The sequence below is a fragment of the Anguilla anguilla genome, chromosome 1, assembly GCF_013347855.1.
Source record: "Anguilla anguilla isolate fAngAng1 chromosome 1, fAngAng1.pri, whole genome shotgun sequence".
NCBI classification, from domain to species: domain Eukaryota; kingdom Metazoa; phylum Chordata; class Actinopteri; order Anguilliformes; family Anguillidae; genus Anguilla; species Anguilla anguilla.
The window spans coordinates 33,315,993-33,336,734 of NC_049201.1; the positions used below are offsets into that span (position 1 = coordinate 33,315,993).

General features: G+C 39.6%; 1 protein-coding gene across 6 annotated transcripts in view; it reads left to right on the forward strand.

Annotated features, from left to right (window-relative positions):
* Positions 1 to 20,742, forward strand: part of LOC118229507 (protein FAM184A-like) — a 142,389-nt gene that overhangs the window by 99,846 nt on the left and 21,801 nt on the right. For all 6 annotated transcript variants that reach the window (XM_035421500.1, XM_035421539.1, XM_035421518.1 and 3 more), the window contains exon 13: positions 11,974 to 12,158. In XM_035421500.1, coding sequence (XP_035277391.1) covers positions 11,974 to 12,158 — 185 coding nt within the window. The remainder of the gene's footprint in view (positions 1 to 11,973; positions 12,159 to 20,742) is intronic.

A 20,742-nucleotide genomic window follows, 5' to 3' on the forward strand; every position in this document is an offset into this window, starting at 1 on the left:
CTTAAGTCGGGAAACACAGAGAGAAGCCTGTTCTTCAGTCTGGTTGTGTGGATCCGATGCCCCACAGTGGCACCTAGCTGTTCAAGTCAGACTTTGTACAGGTCACCCAGGTCTGCCAGTTTGAACACTGGGGCACAATCATCACCTCTTGTTTCCTCCATAAAGGCTACCAACTCTGCGAAAGCAATGCCATGCAGCTGAGCCTCTTCCTCATGCTCATCCTTTGATACAGCCTGTCGTGCTTTGTTATAGAGCATCCGGAGGCAGTTTCGGTGATATTTTGCCTCAAGGGCTATCATGTCCCCAGGGGCAAGTTTGGCAAGCAACTCAACGTCTTTTATTTCCAAGGCAGCATTTCTAACATTGAACTCTAGCTGTTTTGTTGATGCCTCATGGAGAACTTCAGAGCCAGCTGGCTTGTTGCAGAAGAAGCACACAGGCTCTTTAGTGTTGACATGGCTATGAGCAGGCCGTGTTTGAACCTTGGGTGCATCAGACTGCTTCACCTTTTCTGATAACGTCCGCCGTCGCTGCAGCATGGTTCGATTGTATTTTAATCGACAGGTCTTGTGCCACTGTGCCCTGTTGGTCATCAGTGTGGCTTTTATGCTATTCCCATCATCCAGCCTGTCCAGGTCCAGCTCAGCTGGTATTTGTCTAATTTCCTGAAATTCAAGGAGATCCCTGGCCAATGACGCATAACCGTTACCTACTGGTGGCTTGCTTGACCAGGCAGGCATTGCCAATCTTCCCGTTTCTACTTAGCAGAGAGCACAAAGTTCCCAGTTAGTGGGGCAATGCAGCTTGGAATGCTTAGATGTAGAAGGCTGGGCAAGATCAATCAGTATATGGCGTTTTGACATGGTGACAAAGAAAGAAGCAGACACCAGAAGCAGAAAAGAAGTGGTAAGAACGGATGGTGTTGAAGTGTCCAAGCCTATATAGACTTTCCACCACCACTAGAGTTCTGAAGAGTGCATCCAAGCTAGCTGAAGCATGCAGAGGGATTATCCTGTAATGCACAAGAACATACCACATTGTAAGTGTATATTTATATTCTTTTATACATTTTTATGCAGCAATACTAAATTCATTTAGAGTTCGCAATTCAGCTGTCCACCACACTATCCAGTACCCTTAATTCTTTTGCCCCCCTCAAAACTAAGCTGGTCACTTTTGCCACTTCATCCCCCTGGTTTACCCCCGAACTTCGTGCCATGAAACAGCCCGGCCGTCGCCTGGAGCGCCACAAAAAAACTGGTCTCACTGTCCATGCCCAAGCCCACCAACTCCACATTCAGACATATAGAGATGCCCTTATCGCTGCCCGATCCTCTAACTGTTCCAACATAATCCAATACTCCAACGGAAACCCCCGCACCCTCTTCTCCACTGTTAACATACTTCTCAACCCCCCTGTCAATAATACTACATCTGGCTCCCCATCACTCTGCAACTCCTTCCTAGAGTTTTTCCACACCAAAATCACCAACATACACCAAACTCTCACCTCATCCACACCCCCTTTAGATGAACCACTCCCTACTACTGCTGCCATCGCAACTCCCCCCCCCCCCCCCCGATTTTACCTTCACCCAGATTGATAGTGCTTCACTCACCAAACTCATTTCCTCAGCCAGATCCACCACCTGCTCATTAGATCCCGCTCCCACTGCCCTGATTAAAGCCTGCCTCCCAACTCTCTGCCCTTACTTCACCAAGCTCATTAACCTGTCCGTGACCCACTGTGCTGTCCCCTCCATCTTCAAGACTGCTGCCGTCACCCCAATCCTTAAAAAACCTGGCCTGGACCCAAACACCCTCTCCAACTACCGCCTCATCTCCAACCTCCCATTCATGTCCAAACTTCTGGAAAAAGTTATTGCTTCCCAACTCCGTTCATACATGTCCAACAATAACCTCTTTGAGCCCCTTCAGTCCGGCTTCCAACCCCATCACAGCACAGAAACAGCCCTCACCAAAGTGGTAAATGACCTCTCCTCCTGTCCTCTGACTCTGGTGCATATAGCATACTCATCCTCCTGGATCTCTCTGCCACTTTTGACACAGTCAACCACAACATCCTCCTCACCCGTCTGTCTCACCTAGGCATCACTGGCCCATCTCTCAACTGGTTTCACTCATACCTCAAATAGGTCAGAATTCATATCTATCCATGGTCACAGCTCAGATCTTGCTGCTGTCACACAGCGTGTCCCACAAGGTTCTGTTCTTGGTCCCCTCCTCTTCATCATCTATATGCTTCCCCTTGGCCCCATCCTCCGCAGCTTTGGTCTCAATTTCCACTTCTATGCAGATGACACCCAAATTTATATCAGCTCTACATCCACAAATCAGCCATCCACTGCCATCATTGAAAACTGTCTGACACACGTCAAATCCTGGATGCAACACAATTTTCTTAAACTCAACTGTGAAAAAACTGAAATCATTCTCATTCCCAGCTCACAAAACTACACAACTTCTCCCTCACCATTGACGGTACCCCTGTCTCCACCTCCCCCCTGGTCCGCAACCTCGGTGTCATACTCGATCCATCCCTCTCCTTTGAAAAGCACATCAACAACACTGTCAAGGTTTCATTTTTCCATCTACGCAATATCTCCAGACTCAGACCCTCTCTCACCCATCCCGATGCAGAAAAACTCATTCACACATTCATTTCCAGCAGACTGGACTACTGCAATGCACTCCTCACTGGTCTTCCCTCCCGACCTCCTACACAAACTGCAATTGGTTCAGAACTCGGCCGCAAGAATACTGTCCCGCACATCCTCCCGGTCTCACATCACCCCTATCTTGAAAGATTTACACTTGCTCCCAATCACATCACGCATCACATTCAAACTCCTCCTCCTAGTTTCCATATCCCTAAATGGCCTCGCACCCACTTACCTCTCTGATCTACTGCTCCCCTACCAGCCACCCAGACAGTTACGTTCATCCACTGCCGGCCTCCTCACCACCATCCCCTCTCAGCACCGTTCTTTTGGCGACCGCACCTTCTCAGTTGCCGCCCCCAAACTCTGGAATGCCCTCCCCCCTGACATCCGTACCTCAGACTCACTCACCTCCTTCAAATCTAGTCTTAAAACCCACCTCTTTTCCCTAGCTTTCCCTTGATGTTTGTCTTCCGCCCTTTGTTTCTCTCTGAATTGTATGTTTCATTGTATGTATGTCTGTATGTATGTACCATTTATTGTAAAGCGTCTTTGTGACCACAAAAACCGCTATATAAAATAAATTTATTATTTTATAAGACATTTGTACAATTTACAATACCAATTTATATTCATAATTTTCGAAGAAATAATGTGCCACAAATGCAATTGTCTAGACAAAAAATCCAAAACAAATTTGCAATGAAATACTGAGAGATTGCATATATGCAGCAGGTTAAACTATACGTGTCCAGGATCAAAAATATATTGACCACAAGTTCATAAAATCTAAGTATGTAGAACTACTATAGATTTATGAAGCAAAAACTAAGCAGTGTACCTTGCGTCTCCAAATCTATCCAAAATGTCTAAATTATGCATTGCTGTGAATCACAACATATTCACTGCAAACAAGTTTCTCTTTTGACTCAAGATACTCACTGTTGCTTCATTTTCCAGTGGGAATTACAAGCTTTCCATCAGTACAGTGGTCTAAAATATCTAGGGGTCCAGAAACATATCCAAAATCTCTCCAAAAATGAATAAAATGCTTTTTGTCCAATTTATTATTGTCATTATTACAAATGCTTAGTGAGTGAAATGTCATTAAACACCCTTTTTGAAGGAAGTGAGGGTTTCAGGTGAAAAATGCAAACAAACTAGCATGCTAGCTTCCGATTTGCATGTTCATTAATGTGATAGTTTGCCACATAATTACTGTAATTCTGTCTTCTACATTCTTGCTAATGTAGCTGTCAGTCACAATAGAAGCACTTACTTTATTTCTCAAATGAGAATGCCTACCTGTTTCTCTTTGTCTTGTTCTTTAGGCTGGGCCTACAAGCCCAATTTGGGTCATAGCCATCAAGATTGACTGTAGTTACTGAAAAAAACAATACAAGCTTTTTCATTGACAGTTCATATTCTTGTTATTAAACCGCATTTTAAAATAATTTCTGAAAATAGTGTAAAGTGACAAATCCATTTATTTAACATTTTCATAGAGCTAACTGAAGGTAACTTATATCCATTAACCCCCTAGCACACAAGCCAAATCTTGCCAATCCTTGCCCATTTAGGGGTACCCTATTTAAAGCTTTATAACTCCAGATGTGAACACCACAGAGACTTGAAAAATGGCTTAAATGAAGCAAGACATTTGTACAATTTACAATACCAATTTATATTCATAATCTTCGAAGAAATAATGTGCCACAAATGCAATTGTCTAGACAAAAAATCCAAAACAAATTTGCAATGAAATACTGAGAGAGTGCATATATGCAGCAGGTTAAACTATACGTGTCCAGGATCAAAAATATATTGACCACAAGTTCATAAAATCTAAGTATGTAGAACTACTATAGATTTATGAAGCAAAAACTAAGCAGTGTACCTTGCGTCTCCAAATCTATCCAAAATGTCTAAATTATGCATTGCTGTGAATCACAACATATTCACTGCAAACAAGTTTCTCTTTTGACTCAAGATACTCACTGTTGCTTCATTTTCCAGTGGGAATTACAAGCTTTCCATCAGTACAGTGGTCTAAAATATCTAGGGGTCCAGAAACATATCCAAAATCTCTCCAAAAATGAATAAAATGCTTTTTGTCCAATTTATTATTGTCATTATTACAAATGCTTAGTGAGTGAAATGTCATTAAACACCCTTTTTGAAGGAAGTGAGGGTTTCAGGTGAAAAATGCAAACAAACTAGCATGCTAGCTTCCGATTTGCATGTTCATTAATGTGATAGTTTGCCACATAATTACTGTAATTCTGTCTTCTACATTCTTGCTAATGTAGCTGTCAGTCACAATAGAAGCACTTACTTTATTTCTCAAATGAGAATGCCTACCTGTTTCTCTTTAGCCGCGTTTCCACCGCAGGAACTATACCCCGGAACTAGGAACCTTTTGAGGAACTCAGTGCGTTTCCACCGCAGGAACTAGGGTCTAAATTTAGTTCTGGGGGCTTTGTTTTACCCCCCAAAACGTTCCTGCTCGGGGGGTAGTACTTAACGAAAGTACAGGAACCTTTTGGGTGGAGCTTGCAGCGCTGAACATTTCTGATTGGTCGAGTACTCGTAGCATTTGTGTTGTATTTATTTTCCGCCATTACCCGCCATGTTTGAAAATATGCAGCGGCAAACCAATTTATTTTCATAATAACTTCAAATCAAACTTGTATGTTATGCGGCGCAGTAGCCTACTTTTGGTTATAGCCTGTCAACGTCTTGGAATTATAACGTGTGCTCTTCTGTTCTTTTCTTGCTTTAGTATTCGTTTTATAAGATGCTAAGCATTCATGCTGGGACAGCATATTACGTAGGCTACCAAAACATTCAAACGGATTAATTCGGTTGCTGAATATTTTCTTCCGGATTTTCTTTGTTAGCCCGTTGTAATTGACTCAAAACGTTTGATACAGTTATGTGAGGTATGCGGTAGTTCTGCATAATTAACATTGGTGATACAGCACAAGCAAACTGGAAATCACCTTCCGCAATTTTTATCCGGGTAAAATAACAGGTTAATTCTAGTAATCTTCCCTTTAGCTTTTTCAGACTGCCGTAATTTTACTCAATTTTACTGCCATTTTTCAATTCCACGAAAAGACCAGGAAGACTATGGACTCATTTATGGTGCATGGTTCGCATCTGGAGGGCACACTTCGAAGGAAAGCAAACGGTGGCTGTACCACTACTAATTTACATTTTCACGCAAGTCCGAGTTTTCGTTCTATTCTTGTCATTTTGCGATTAGCCTAGGCTATATGGAATTGACGACGAGAAAGTAATAAAACAGCAAATTGTTTACAACGTGTGCATGTTTTCTGCTGTTGATGAATGTGTTTGAGAGGATATATGAAAATCAATAAATACAAAAGTAACCATATATAGTCATTGTTGGTAACCCGTTGTATATAAGTGGAATAAACCCCTCCGGGCTGTCCCGGTTATTAGAAAATAATGTAGGCTACTTCGGTGGTAGTATGGGGTTACAGAAGAAATCATATGACAGATGGACCGACGACAACGTCAGTGGGCTAATTTGCCTAATCTTCGCGGTACTTTAGACCCCGGTGGAAACGCAGACAACCATTGGCTGAAGGAACCTTTTAGTTCCTGGTAGAGTAGTTCCTGGGACTGAAAGTTCCGGGTAATTTTGGTGGAAACGCGGCTTTTGTCTTGTTCTTTAGGCTGGGCCTACAAGCCCAATTTGGGTCATAGCCATCAAGATTGACTGTAGTTACTGAAAAAAACAATACAAGCTTTTTCATTGACAGTTCATATTCTTGTTATTAAACCGCATTTTAAAATAATTTCTGAAAATAGTGTAAAGTGACAAATCCATTTATTTAACATTTTCATAGAGCTAACTGAAGGTAACTTATATCCATTAACCCCCTAGCACACAAGCCAAATCTTGCCAATCCTTGCCCATTTAGGGGTACCCTATTTAAAGCTTTATAACTCCAGATGTGAACACCACAGAGACTTGAAAAATGGCTTAAATGAAGCAAGACATTTGTACAATTTACAATACCAATTTATATTCATAATCTTCGAAGAAATAATGTGCCACAAATGCAATTGTCTAGACAAAAAATCCAAAACAAATTTGCAATGAAATACTGAGAGATTGCATATATGCAGCAGGTTAAACTATACGTGTCCAGGATCAAAAATATATTGACCACAAGTTCATAAAATCTAAGTATGTAGAACTACTATAGATTTATGAAGAAAAAACTAAGCAGTGTACCTTGCGTCTCCAAATCTATCCAAAATGTCTAAATTATGCATTGCTGCGAATCACAACATATTCACTGCAAACGAGTTTCTGTTTTGACTCAAGAAACTCACTGTTGCTTCATTTTCCAGTGGGAATTACAAGCTTTCCATCAGTACAGTGGTCTAAAATATCTAGGGGTCCAGAAACATATCCAAAATCTCTCCAAAAATGAATAAAATGCTTTTTGTCCATTATAAAGCATATAAATGAGCCCCTTATGGAGGTTTAAGGTGAAACATTGCTATCAAATTAAAAAATAATGCAAAAATATTGTCACACAATGTGGTACAGTCCCTAAATGTGTAATAATTCACTCTTGTACATATTTCAAAACGCTGTACTCGTATGCTTTCTTGTATGGGGATGGGACAACATGAAAACAATTTTCAACCATCCACCACATTTTGGCAATGCTCCAACTCTCACTTCATCACTGTTGCATGCTTCACAAAAACTATTACACTACTAACTAACGCTTACATTACAGTGTGAAATATCCACATTATATAATACCACTAACCTATTTAAAGACACTCAATTTCAAAAATAACGTATATAACCGGAGTATTTTGAGCAGTAGTACTTACATTGCAATGATGAAATCTTATCTGTTTTCAGTAGATAGAGAGAGAGACCAATGATATAGTTCTATCCGCTCCTGTCTTACACTATAAAACTATTACAGCTAGGTCTATCAGCAAACATATGGCTTAGCTATGCTCAGAAGTCCTCAATAATAATAGTATTTTCCAAGAAATTCCGAAAAATCGTTAACAACGTTTTGTTAGCAGCGTCTTTGTTTTACTGCTACCACAGAGTGAATGCGTAATTGAATGCGATGATAAGAAAATGTCTGGTTACGCTGACCTATAAAACGCTATTCCAAAAGCAGAATTAGACATGTTATACATCGTTAGAAAGCTTATACTTTCACCTACTAAATAAATGAATTGTTAATCAAGCCAGCCTGTACTAAAAAGGGTGACAACGCCGTAAACAACACGTATGGTATTACGCACAGCTATTTTGGAAGATACTCAGGCATCACAAATGCGCGTATATTTCACAAAGGGATTGTCCAAGACAATGTATGACCACTCAGTCTCAAAAGGCACATCTCTACGCGTAAAACCAATGGTAAGGTTGTACATTAATTCAATATTTAGTCCCAGATATCGACTGTAGAATGACATGGTATCATTTTTTAAAAACTTTTTCTTGTTTATTTTGTTATTCAGTGAGCAGCATTTTCACTGCTGTATTGGCATATCTTAGGGCTATCGGGTTTATCTTGTTGCTGTGACGGAATACGATTTTTTTAGTGGTGAAAGAATATTTTTATGAATGCCAAGATAGACAATATTGTCCATTATGTCATGGGTGGGGGGTGTAGTTGCAGATGAGACTGCAGGGAGGGGGTGCGTGTTAAATGAACGACCAGAACGACAATGGTGGCACGGCGAAATTCCGTATTCGGCATAGTTGTCATGTATCGTCTACTAATGAAACTAAAACAAAGCCATTCTGTTTTTAACTCATACTTTGGTTGTAGTAGCACTGAATGTCTGAATTCAGTACTCTGGGCATGCCGTTGTGCCGACCACTAGGGGCTTTGCTAAGATGTTAAAATACCAACTTCCGGTTAAGCCCCACCCATTCCGAGTACGGATACGGATACAGATAATTTTGTTGGTTGAACAGATACAGATACAGATACAGATAATGGTGTACTCGCTCATCCCTAATAAAAATGTACTTTGAATGGTACTTGCTCAATCGAACGGTAAATCTGAAAAACATTCGATTATAGTCAGCGGCACCGAAATTTTCTTTCACACCCTCAATGAACGGCAAAAGTCCCAGTAGAAGATTGAATTAAACCTTTTAAAGTTATGTATTTTCTCAAACGTTATCGATTCCGCTTGGCCACAGTGAGTGAAACTAGGCGATCTGAGCGTAAATTATGTCAGAAGGATTCAGCCTTGTTGTCTACCTAAACTTCACAGCACACTATCAGGACAGTGTGTCCAGTCAGATTTCTTTACGGGGCGTGGAAAGGGGAGTGGTTACTGTACTTGTGACGCACTAAGTTGATAACATTCTCAACCGGTTGAAAATAGGACGATAAATTTAAAACGCATATTTCTCCAAAAATAAAGAACGGACATATTTAACACTTTACTCATCATGTTTCTTCAATGCCTCTTGTGCAAATAGCACATAAAACCGAGAAAGTGTGAAAACCACCATGTTACTCCTTTAAATTATAACTTTAAATTATAACTATAACTATAACTATTCTTCCTGCGAAAAACCAATATGGAATTCATGACACATGTGCAGACCTTTTTTGTGCGTATTGCAGGTGTATGAGATGATGAATGCTGACTGTTTGTAAATTTTATGTGCAATCCTGTTCATGTGATTAGCATAAGGAAACAGCCATGAGCAAATACAGATAAGAAATAAATGATGAACGCCGAAATGTTCTTGGCAGCATTCTTACAGACAGTTTACGATCAACTGTGATCGTACACGTTACGTGAATGAGGCCCAATGACAGTGGATCAGTGGAAAGAAAAGTGGATTCAATGAATTTCTTTCTGGTAAACAGGGAAGCAAGGTCTATTTCTATGTATGAAGCTAAGCTTTAGTATCAGATTGTTTTCATGAAACTTAAAGGTGAAATCAGTTCAGATCCCCAATTATTTCTAATGGGGGGACTCTTTCAGTAGTAGTACTATCTAAAGCAGGGGTCGGCAATTCTGGTCCTGAAGGGCTAGTGTATGCAGGTATTTGTTTCCACCAATTATTCAGTTCTATTCAATAAAATTTTATTTGTATTTTTTACAGAAAACTGCTTACAGATTAGCAAGACAAGAAGACAGGGCAAAAAGAGCCTGAACACTAGGCCTGAACCCCCAGATAGCAAGTGCACAGGGTCCAAAATTAACTTTTTGGCTTACCTGTCAAGGTGGCTGGTAGATGAAAAAATTTACAGGCCAGACACATTTTTTACCAGCCAAAAATAATAAATAGCTTTTTACAACTGCAATTTCGTATTATTACTATTTAGCATGTCATCTTGGTCTCATATGCGATTCTCAATCAATTTTATAGTAGTGTGCAGTAATAAAAGCAGTAGCAGTAGTAACTATATGCAGAAATATGAATTCAACTGTTTCAACACAACACATTTGAATTAATAAATTCAGTGCAAAATATTACGCGTGTAAATTTTGGTTGCGTGTTTAAGTTTTTGCATGCTACAATCTTTTTCCGAGGTCAGGATTTAGCACTTTCATGTTTTTGCAGTTTCAAGTCTTTTTTTTAGTTGTTTTTTGCAAGTTTTTGCAAGTAGAAATCTGGTCGGTGAGATCTACACAGAGGGATAAGCAATGCTGCTCTACTGATGAGTCTATTTAGGAGTGACAATTTGGGTACACACAATCAGATCCCATGTGATCATTGTGTAAATTGTTGCCCTTGTCAAATTTTAGTTCCCCATTCAATAATTCTGTCTTGGAGAACACGCTGACGGTGTAGCCTATACAGACTAGTAATATCCATGATATATAGCCTTTGATATTTTCAAATAAGTTTGTGCTCCTGTACTGTTTGTTGCAGAGCTGCATGCCCACCCACACAAAGGGGAGCCTCTCGGTCATGACAGTGTTAACATCTGATCTTTGGCTGTACCATCTTGCCACCCTCGTAAATAAACGTGGACTGTTTGAACATCATCTCCCTGTGTCTCTGTGCTGGAGGGCCCCTTGGAAAGCCACTTCGGTGGCCTGTGGCAGGCTTGTTTGCCACAGTGACATTTAACAAGGAAAAATGACACTGAAGCTAGCTGGCTACAGCTTCTTCTGATTAATAGGCTATGTTGCTTTGTGCAGCAATCATCACATCCTTCCTCAATCAAACTATGGCAGACAATAATAAAAACCAATACTCCTACTTTTATTTATACAGCAGTGTCCCTCCAAAACAAAACGAGATTGCAACCTATTTTATATGAAATTAATACAGTTCACATAGGCCGCTTTCTCCAGTAACTACAAAGTGTAATGCAGCAGTATAAAGTTTTTGGTGAACAAAAGTGAAGTATTAAACCTGCCATTTTTATAGGCTATGTTCATATTCACTTGTAGTGTCTTTGACAAGCGTATTGACATCACGTTCAACAGAACTAAAAATGGCACCAAAGCTAACTGACTAACCTGATCTGATCATTATTAACATTAAAATATAAATGATTCCTCTACTTTACAAACATACTTTATGCAAACATACATACTGAAAGAGTGAGGAAGTCACTCCTGTGCTGCTTTTGCAGTGGTGCAAACATGTTAACATCATGTTTAACCAAAGGCAAGCCTGTTCTGATCAATAAACATGAAATTATACATAATTCTGTCATGTTTAACATTCAGAGAAGGAAAACATTTTTATATATGACCTTTTAAATTCGGTAGTTGAACACAACAGTACATTTCAAAAACTATAAGCGTCATGCCACTGTCAATCATTTTTGTATATCTGAAAATGGGGCTCAACACAAAAACAGCTTACTGTAAAATGGTAATACATCTATGCATGTAAATACCATGAAATACAAGCTGACTGACTGTACTTTTGTCTCATATTCATCTTTTTCTCTCAAATCCAAATGCCTTAAATATATAGCAAAAGTAACAAATTGCAAATACATTTGGAGGGCACTGTAGATGCATATGAACTATTGTGTGGAATTTAGCAAGGCTAGCCACAATTGCTGGAAAGGTGCATGGTTTATACCACCAGGGGAATGAAAATCTTGAACATGCATCTTGAAGATGTCTTTGAGGAAAAACATACAAGCCTTTCAGTGCTACCAATGCCAATGATTAATCATAACCACAACTTGTCATTACGACAGGCTGTGCAGAGACATTCATACTATCATAAATTCCTCCCTCCCTTTACCCCTATCTCTTTTTTTTCACACAGGAGAGGGATCTTACGGGACAGATTGTGGAGCTGCAGGAGGAGCTGAGCAGCAGGAGGAACCGTATAACCAACCTGGATCATGAGATCCACTCTCTCAATGAGACCATAAGCACACTCACCAAGGAGTTGGAGCTCAAGGGCCAAGAAGTACTCAGGATTCGTAGCGAGGCCAGCCAACAAATGAGGTGAAGGAGACAGGATCTGGCACTTGGGGGCAGGGCTGGGAGAAGCAGTGCCAGAAGTAAGGGAGCAGGATCTGACATAAGGAAGCAGGGCTGGGAGGGGAGGGGCCTGAAGTAAGGGGGCAGGGCTGAGAGGGGCGGGGCCTGACATAAGCGGGAGGTGGGGCTTTGAGGCATTTCTTAATTTGTTCCTTAAGACGGTACCAACACTTAATTAACATTTTTTTAATGCTTTCACCACAATTTACTCCCCAGTGTGGAATCCTAATTTTTTCAGCAATGATTTCTGCAACCTCGAGCATGTGTTCTCCTCCAAAGCATGAGATTTCAACAGTAGCTGGTACATGATGACATGCTAGTCAGTGGTCATTTCAACACCGGTCCTAACTGCCACAACCTGACCATGCTTTCTGCCTGCTACATGACTGGCCTGGGTTGGTCTTAGTTTTGGTCTATCATCAGCCATTTTCCCCTTTTTACAGAAGAAGTCCATCAGTATTGTCGATTACAATTTTGTGCAATTATTTTAATCGATCATTGGTGCCAATAAATCATTTAACAATGATTAACTGATAAGCTTAAAATCTACTATGTGGCCTAAAAGAATGACTCCAAATTGGCCTACCAATTAATGCGTTGTATATATCAGAGAGGTTGCTCAACCAATTACTAAAATAAAATTTGCATTGTGTATTAAGGCCATGACGGCAAGGACAAAATTATAAAAACACAGATTTACAGACTGAGAAATCTGTGCATGAGAGGAGGGACTGCTGATATTTTTATTAGACTGGCTGAACTACCATTACAAAAGTTAAAAAAGATACTGCTTATTAATGCTTAACAAAAAAAAAAAACTTAAAAAAAAACAAAACAAACCTCTTTAGTTGCTTTTTTGTTTTTCTGACAACACGTAGCTGCTAATGTGGTCTTATGATAAAAAGAAAAGGTCGATCTATTCAATAATGTAAATCGTATTCTACAGTGCAAGTGGTTGGCTATTCATTAACCAAAATATTAGCAAGTTCCCAACTTTGTAAAATCGGCCTCTTGATTACGCTATCACTCTGTAGTTTTCATTTTACTTGCATAAATAAATAAAAATAACATAGCAACATTGTATAGTAGATTCAGGGAATCTGTTTAGATGGAAGGAGTATATCCAGGGGTATTCAACTCGGGTTAAATACTCAAGGGCATCCACAATCCACTTTTGCAACTTTTAAGCCTTTTTTCAAAGCTTCTATAAAGGCAGTATTCACCTGGGTGTATTACTCTTAAACAAAGCCTTACACATTTTGTAGCATCACACAGCAGATGGCTTATGGTATTATTTGAATGGCACGTGTGCTATCAAGACTATGTATCAAAACTGAGGAAATATGTGAAGACTTATTCATAGTAGACAAAATGTATATAAAAATGCAACTGTATTGTTTATCTCACAAATTCACATGAGCCAGCATCAAAATTATATTATTATTTAAAAAATCTACCCCTAACCTTTTGTGGGTACTGCAAAAAAATTTTGTAGATAAATAAAAGCAGTGAAGCTTGTTTTCCAAGATGTCCTAAAAACTCTCTAAATTGCACATTTTGAAACTGAAAGCTGATATTAGTTCAGGTTGAACGTGCTGTGCTGTTGCTAACCTTGCTGCGACGAACATCATCCACCTATTGCCAGGGAATTTGTCCGTAAAGGTGTGTTCACACAGCAACAACTTGTCAACCAAATTGCCACAAGTCCATTCATTCTCTATGGAGCTGTGAACACCCAGCAACACAAGCAACTGGGTGACCAAGCCACCAAAATTGCCCGAAAAACGTTGCCCACAGTTTAACTTTTCGCGTGCATCACCCATCAACAGCGAATCATTGTTCTGCTCGTTTTTAAAAAAAGAGTACAGGGATAAGCGTCTGAAAATGACACTTGGACGGCAGTCTCAACTTGCTTGCTAGCTTGCTAGTGAGGGAGATAGAGAGATCGCTGGCTAGGCATCTAACTAGTGCGAGACATATGGAGAGATTGCTAGCCAGCTAGTGAGAGGGATAGAGAGGTTGCTAGCTAGGTGGCTAACTAGTGAGAGAGATATAGAAAGATATATGGCTAAGATAACAATAACAAATATTTATGTCCTGACATAATGGCTGTATGGCAAATATAAGTCTTTGATGACGCTGTTACTTCTCTTCAATAATATGCAGTTGCACAAGACCGCTAAGAGGATACAACGGGAAGCTCCTGCCCCTCCCTCAGCCTAGTAGAGTTGCTCGCTGTGTGAACACACTGTTAGAAGCTTTGCAAGAGAGACTGTACCTACGGCAGCAGCAGCATCTTATTGTAGCTTGCATCTGCAAGTGTGTTGTTCACATCCTGAACGTATTAATCAATGGAAAATTATCCAATGTGAAATTGTAAACTTCATTCTGGCTTTTTCAAACTCTTAAAATACTTCCGTCACTGCTTAGAACATTTTTCTCCAATCTGCTATAATTATAAATACATTTTATAAAACAATGCGGAGTTTGTAGGGGGACCAGCTGGCTTTTCAGCTGCACGGATTCACTCACTATCAACAGGGTCTTGACGCAGAGCCCCCCTGGCAGTATGAAGTTAGATTACTTGGGAATAGCATTTCAAAAGGGCTCATTTGAAAGGTTACAGTCTTGTTTAATTCATTCTGTAATTGATTGATTTAAAAGTAAACCTATCTCTGTTCAGATAAGCAAACATCTGCTATACAAAATACCACTGTACTAGAGAGAGCATGGGGTGGTCAGATAAACCAGCCATGTTCTAAATGCATTCTTGTTGGATTGATTTGAAAATAGTGCCCGACCTAACTAACAGCGTTAGCTTGAATACGAGCAGAGGCATTTTGGATTTCAGACACATGCACATAGACATAAAAATCGTCATTTGTATTTTGGTTTCTTCATAATGTGATGTGACATGTAACTACATAGGATGTAATTTGATGTGTAATGTTGGTAGCTATGCAGTTACATGTCACATCACATAGCTAGCTAGGTAATGTTATGATTACTTGGCTGCTTTTAACTAAGCTGGTTTTTGAATACAAGCAGAGTATTCAACAGTTTGTTGTTACACTGAGCACAACAGCATGTACTCTACATACACCTAGGCTAAAGACATTCAAACTCAATTTTTCACAACTCCACACATTTCATGTTACCATACATTTCCTGTGTTAAGTCAATTAGGGTACCTACTTTATTTCCATAAGAGGTCATTTCAAATTAATAGCTAAGAGACATATTCATTTCAGCTTTTATGTACTATATCAGATTTTCAGTGGGTCAAAAGTTTACATACACTTGGTTAGTATTTGGTGCCATTGAATTTTAATTGCTTGACTTGAATCAAACACTTGGGGTAGCCTTCAACAAGCTTCTGACAATACTTTGCCGGAATTTTTGCCCATACCCTTCCTAACAGAACTGGTGTAACTCAGTCAGGTTTGTGGGCATCCTTGCTCGGACATGCCTTTTCAGTTCAGTCCACAAATTTTCTATGGGATTCAGGTCAGGGCTTTGTGATGGCCACTACAATACTTTCACTTTGTTGTCTTTAAGCCATTTTGTTACAACTTTGTAGGTGTGCTTAGAATCAAACGGCCTAATTCACCAACCATTCTTAAGAAGAATTTTCTTCTTTAAACCCACTTACGCAGTTTTCACAAAGATTCTGACATTCACCAATGTTTTCTTATTTGGGATTTGTTCTTAGGTAAGAACAGAATCTATGCACACTCAAGAGCACACTTACGCACATTTGAATGCTGACATGTTTGTGCAAAATAATTGGTTATTGCGTTTTCTTCAATTCTATAGTTGTATAATATTATAGGATTTAAATTACAATAATATTTTTATCATTTATAATATTTTTTAATAATTATTTTCATTATTTTACAAAGCACTAAGGTGCCAGGTTCCGCCTCAGATGGTGGTTGCCTCAGTGGGAGTTCATCTGTAAATAAATGATAAAAATCAAACCATTGTAGTGATCTTTTATTTTTGGGGGTTTCAATTATGCAATGTTTGGTCTATACTGCAAAAGCAAATGTTTAAATTTTGAATACAAACTAAGCACTTAGGTAGCACTTTTTATTAAACACGTGGACTTGTTGAAGAAGAGAACGCTTATTCAGAGGCGTCACTAGGGGGGTGCGGACCACACCGGGTGACACCATCAGAGGGGGGTGACACCAAAATGACTGGCAATAAATTTTTTGTGCAGTGTTTTGTGCAGCGACGGGTTGAAACAGCTAGTTTCTCCGATGCAGTTTACTGCCGGTTGATTTAATTAGCGGTATTAATGTGACGAGAAGCGCTTTGTCATTTGAATGCATAACATGCAATTCCTTGTGACCACTCCCACCAGCAGTTTTTTTTTTGCCTCAGATTTGACATCAAAGCATCTTTTTTTTACTTCATCAGTTGTGCGACCTCCGGATACAGTGTTCACTGAACGAGTAATAGCATCCCATGCATCTTTTTTTGTGTTATTTTATGTCCACTACTGACGCTACTACATATGACAGGTCGTTTGCTGTTCACTTCCTGCAGCAGTACCTCCACTTCAGAACTACTGAAGTTTTTCTTACATTTGGAGTCCGGTGCTTTAGATTTTCGTGTGGGCATTTTTGACTTCTCTCTCAACTTTTCTTTTCAATTTCTGTGTGTGATTTCTGTGTGTGCACACGGCCCTGCATTTCATGCCCATTTATGGGGATTGGCGGGGTGTTTACCTATGCTAATTAGGAACAACTGGCACGTGCTTTCAGTTCACAAAGACAACGGGATTCATCATTATAAGAACACGGTTGCGAACAATTCTGCGTTTTAAGAACACGTCATGGATCTGACGTAAACTCTTCTTAGGACCTTTCTCAATAACAAATTTAAGAAAAAACTTAGGAAGATAGTGGTGAATGAGGCCCAATTTCCTGTGGGAAGACCCACTTTTAACTTTCTAGCTGATTGCTTCAGTATTTCTAGATAATCCTCCTTCCCCATGATGCCATCTATTTTCTGAAGTGCACCAGTTCCTTTTCCAGTAAAGCACCCCCACAGCATGATCCTGCCACCCCTATGTTTCAGAGTTGGGATGGTGTTCTTCAGATTAAAAGCCTCACTCTTTTTCCTCCATACATAGCGCTGATCATTATGGCCAAACAGTTAAATTTTTGTTTCATCTGACCAGAGAACCCTCCTCCAAAAGGCTAGGTCTTCATCCTGGTGATAGACTGCAAACTTCAATCTGGCTTTTTTATGCTGGTCTTTGAGTCGGGGCTTTTTCCTTGCGCGACGGCCTTTCAAGCCATGGCGATGTAGGATTCTCTTAATGGTGGATGTAGATACTTTGGTACCTGATTCCTCCAACTCCATCACCAGTTCCTTTGTTGTTGTCTTGGGGTTCAGCTGAAACTTTCAGACCAAAGTTTATTCAGCCCTGGGAGTTAATTTGTGCCATTTTATGCCATTACTGTGTTATGGATACCCCTTTAAAAAATTGGTGTAAAAAATTATGACTTTTTTGTGTAAAATTTAAACATAACCTGTTGCAAGGTATCTCATTCTATCAGCCATTTTGAGACATGTCAAGTTTTTTTATGATTAAATTTGAATGAGACCTCAAAATGAGAAGTTTGGATACTGAATTGTCCATAGACATGGGTAACATGGGTAAACACAATGCTGTCTTGCAAAATCAGGCCAGCTTCTCCAAGTGTGAATAATTAAATCGTTATAAAGTTCTAAATGAACATTGAGAACAACAGGAGACTGTTATGTCTAGCGCTGCTGTAACCAGTGCACATAGGCAGCTTTGAGGCACAGTAGTAGCCAGTCATTCATACACTGACTCTGTCTGAAGTGGCAAGCAGGCAGTTAATTATAATGTGTTGGCTCCAGTAAAGCAACAGCAAAACCATGTGACTAGCCAGTTCTGTTAACATTAGGGCCATATTGTCATTGCTATCTGTTAGCAATGGGGTTAGGGGTGAATAACAGTATGTTTTTGGTAGGCTATATCAGCGTTTCCCAACCTTTTTCCTTCTGTGGCACACTTTCCAAATTTACAGAATCTCATGGCACACCACTCTCAAAAGCTTAAAAAATAAACACACTGCAGCCCCCCTCCAAACACACACGCATGTAGGCCTAAATGTTCTTTTGGGGTTTTAATTAAGCTATATGTATTTTAATTACATTTATTTAGGCTTTTGTGAATGGGATTTGTTCATTTAATTTTTTTTAATTCATTTGAAACATTAAAAAAAATTTTATAGGATTTTTCACTCGGCACACCTGACCTCGCCTGACGGCACACCAGAGTGCCGCGGCACACCGGTTGGGAGACGCTGGGCTATATCGTGGCAACTCTCATGTCTGACTAGCCAGACTAGTAACTGTCAAACTAATTAGATATGTCTCGCTAGCACTAACGTTTCAGATCGTACTGCTAGCTAGCTAGATGTAAATACATATCTGATGAAAAACACGTTTTCAACGTACAAAAATGCCAAGTGGCTCACACATACATAGCATTGTCTACAGGCCATTCTTTCAAATCTAGGTCTGCCATTAAAAGTATTCATATCACAATTATTACATGAAACAATATTGGCTATCTTAGCTCACATAAATGAAACAAGCTGTATTCCAAAGCAATGCTACCCAATATTTCCTAAATTGATAATTCACAAAATGGTGGTATTCAATGCGGGCTTATAGGCACAGTAAGTTTGGTAGTGATGTTTCTCACACCAATGGTGCTATACTCATTGTACATATGTAGTTCAGTGCTATTGAAAATATGGTTTGAACATTTGATACACTTCCTTGCAATCTAATACTTGTTTTAGGATGATATGGTAATTTCCAGTGAATGTTGCATGCATAATAATACCAAATATTAAATCTCCTGGTGCCAATACTAAGGAAATGAATTTAAAAAACTGTTTTATGTGAAATGTTTGCATTTGCTCCAAGCCTCAATAGACAGGAAATTAAATTGATCAACCCTAATACTTCTGCACAGATATTAGACAACTGATTCAGTAATCCCCTCTTTCCCAGGGCGCATAGGAACTCCGTTATTGGTGAAAGAAGACTCGAAAATGTTGTGATGTTGTGATATTGTTATTTGGCATGATAGATTAATTTGTCCCATGAGCGCTAAACCATTGCAATGTATCATCCTGATAGCAAGCACAACTAGATAACCTGATTAGAAGAACTCAAAAGAGTCATTATTCTCAAGCCCCGAAAGAGTTGTGATTATCGTGTATTTTGTTCAGTAGCTTAGGGTAATGCCCATTCCTTCGCTCATAAAACACAAGTTTAGGCAGTCAGCAGCTAATGGGCTTACTTTTGGTTTTACAATGTTATGTCCTGCATCACGTCATCTAAATACTTTTGCACAATGCGATAAATTATCATGTAGTGGTGGGCGCTATACTTGTATTAACGTGACTACCGGTATTATGTTGTGCCACAATATGGATTTTGCTATACCGTGCATACCGTTATATATTCATAAATTATAATTTGACATTCATGTTGTTTTGTTCAAAATTTCAATTGAGTGATAGTAGTTAGTAGCTACATTTATTTTTTGTTTTAATAAAAACATACTGCCTCTCGAGTTTCTCACGGAAAAAAAGAAGCATGTTAATATGTTGACCTATTTTTTTGAGCGGACGTTGCATGCATTCGTTGTGCGCATGTAGCAACAAACAAGCGTGCATATACAGCTGCAGTTTGCAAACACCGTGAACAACTCGTGAGATTGAAGAATAGGCTATAACAATATATCCCATATAATATATATATATTATAAGTGCAAAAGTGAACAATCAATGATGAGCAAACACGCAGAAAGTGATGTTGATCAAGAGCAAGAGGACGATGACGAATTAGTTAAAAAGAAGGGGGGCTCCTCTGTCGTTTGGAACTGGTTTGGGTTCAAAATCTCCGACCTCGACCAACAAACAATATTATGTAGGTTGTGTCACCGTGTTGTTTTAGCCAAAGGTGGAAACACCAGCAATCTGTTTACCCACATGAAAACCATGCATGTCCGTCAATATGAAGAATGCGCCTGAATGCATGCAACAGTTAGCCGCGGAGCGCACCCAAAGACAAGCGCGACTCCCACTCAGCAATCAATCAAGTCATCATTCGCTGCCGGTACTCGCCATGACATAACAAGTGCAATAACACATTACGTCATTACATAGCGCAGGACGTGATACCCATTCAAACTGTGTAGAAAGATCTATGGTCAAGCCGTACCACAGAACCATACATAAGCCTCACAATCCGTTACATTGACGGTGACTGGAAACTGCAAAGCAAATACCTACAGACCTCTTACTTCCCAGACAACCACACCGGGGAAATAATCGCAGCCGGGCTGAGGGATGCACTTTTGTGCTGGGGCTTAAAAGTGTCGCGTCAAGTATGTATGACAACCGACAGCGGATCGAACATAATCAAAGCATTGCAGCTGAATAAGTGGACAGACCTTGGGTGTTTCGGACACAGGCTGTAAGTT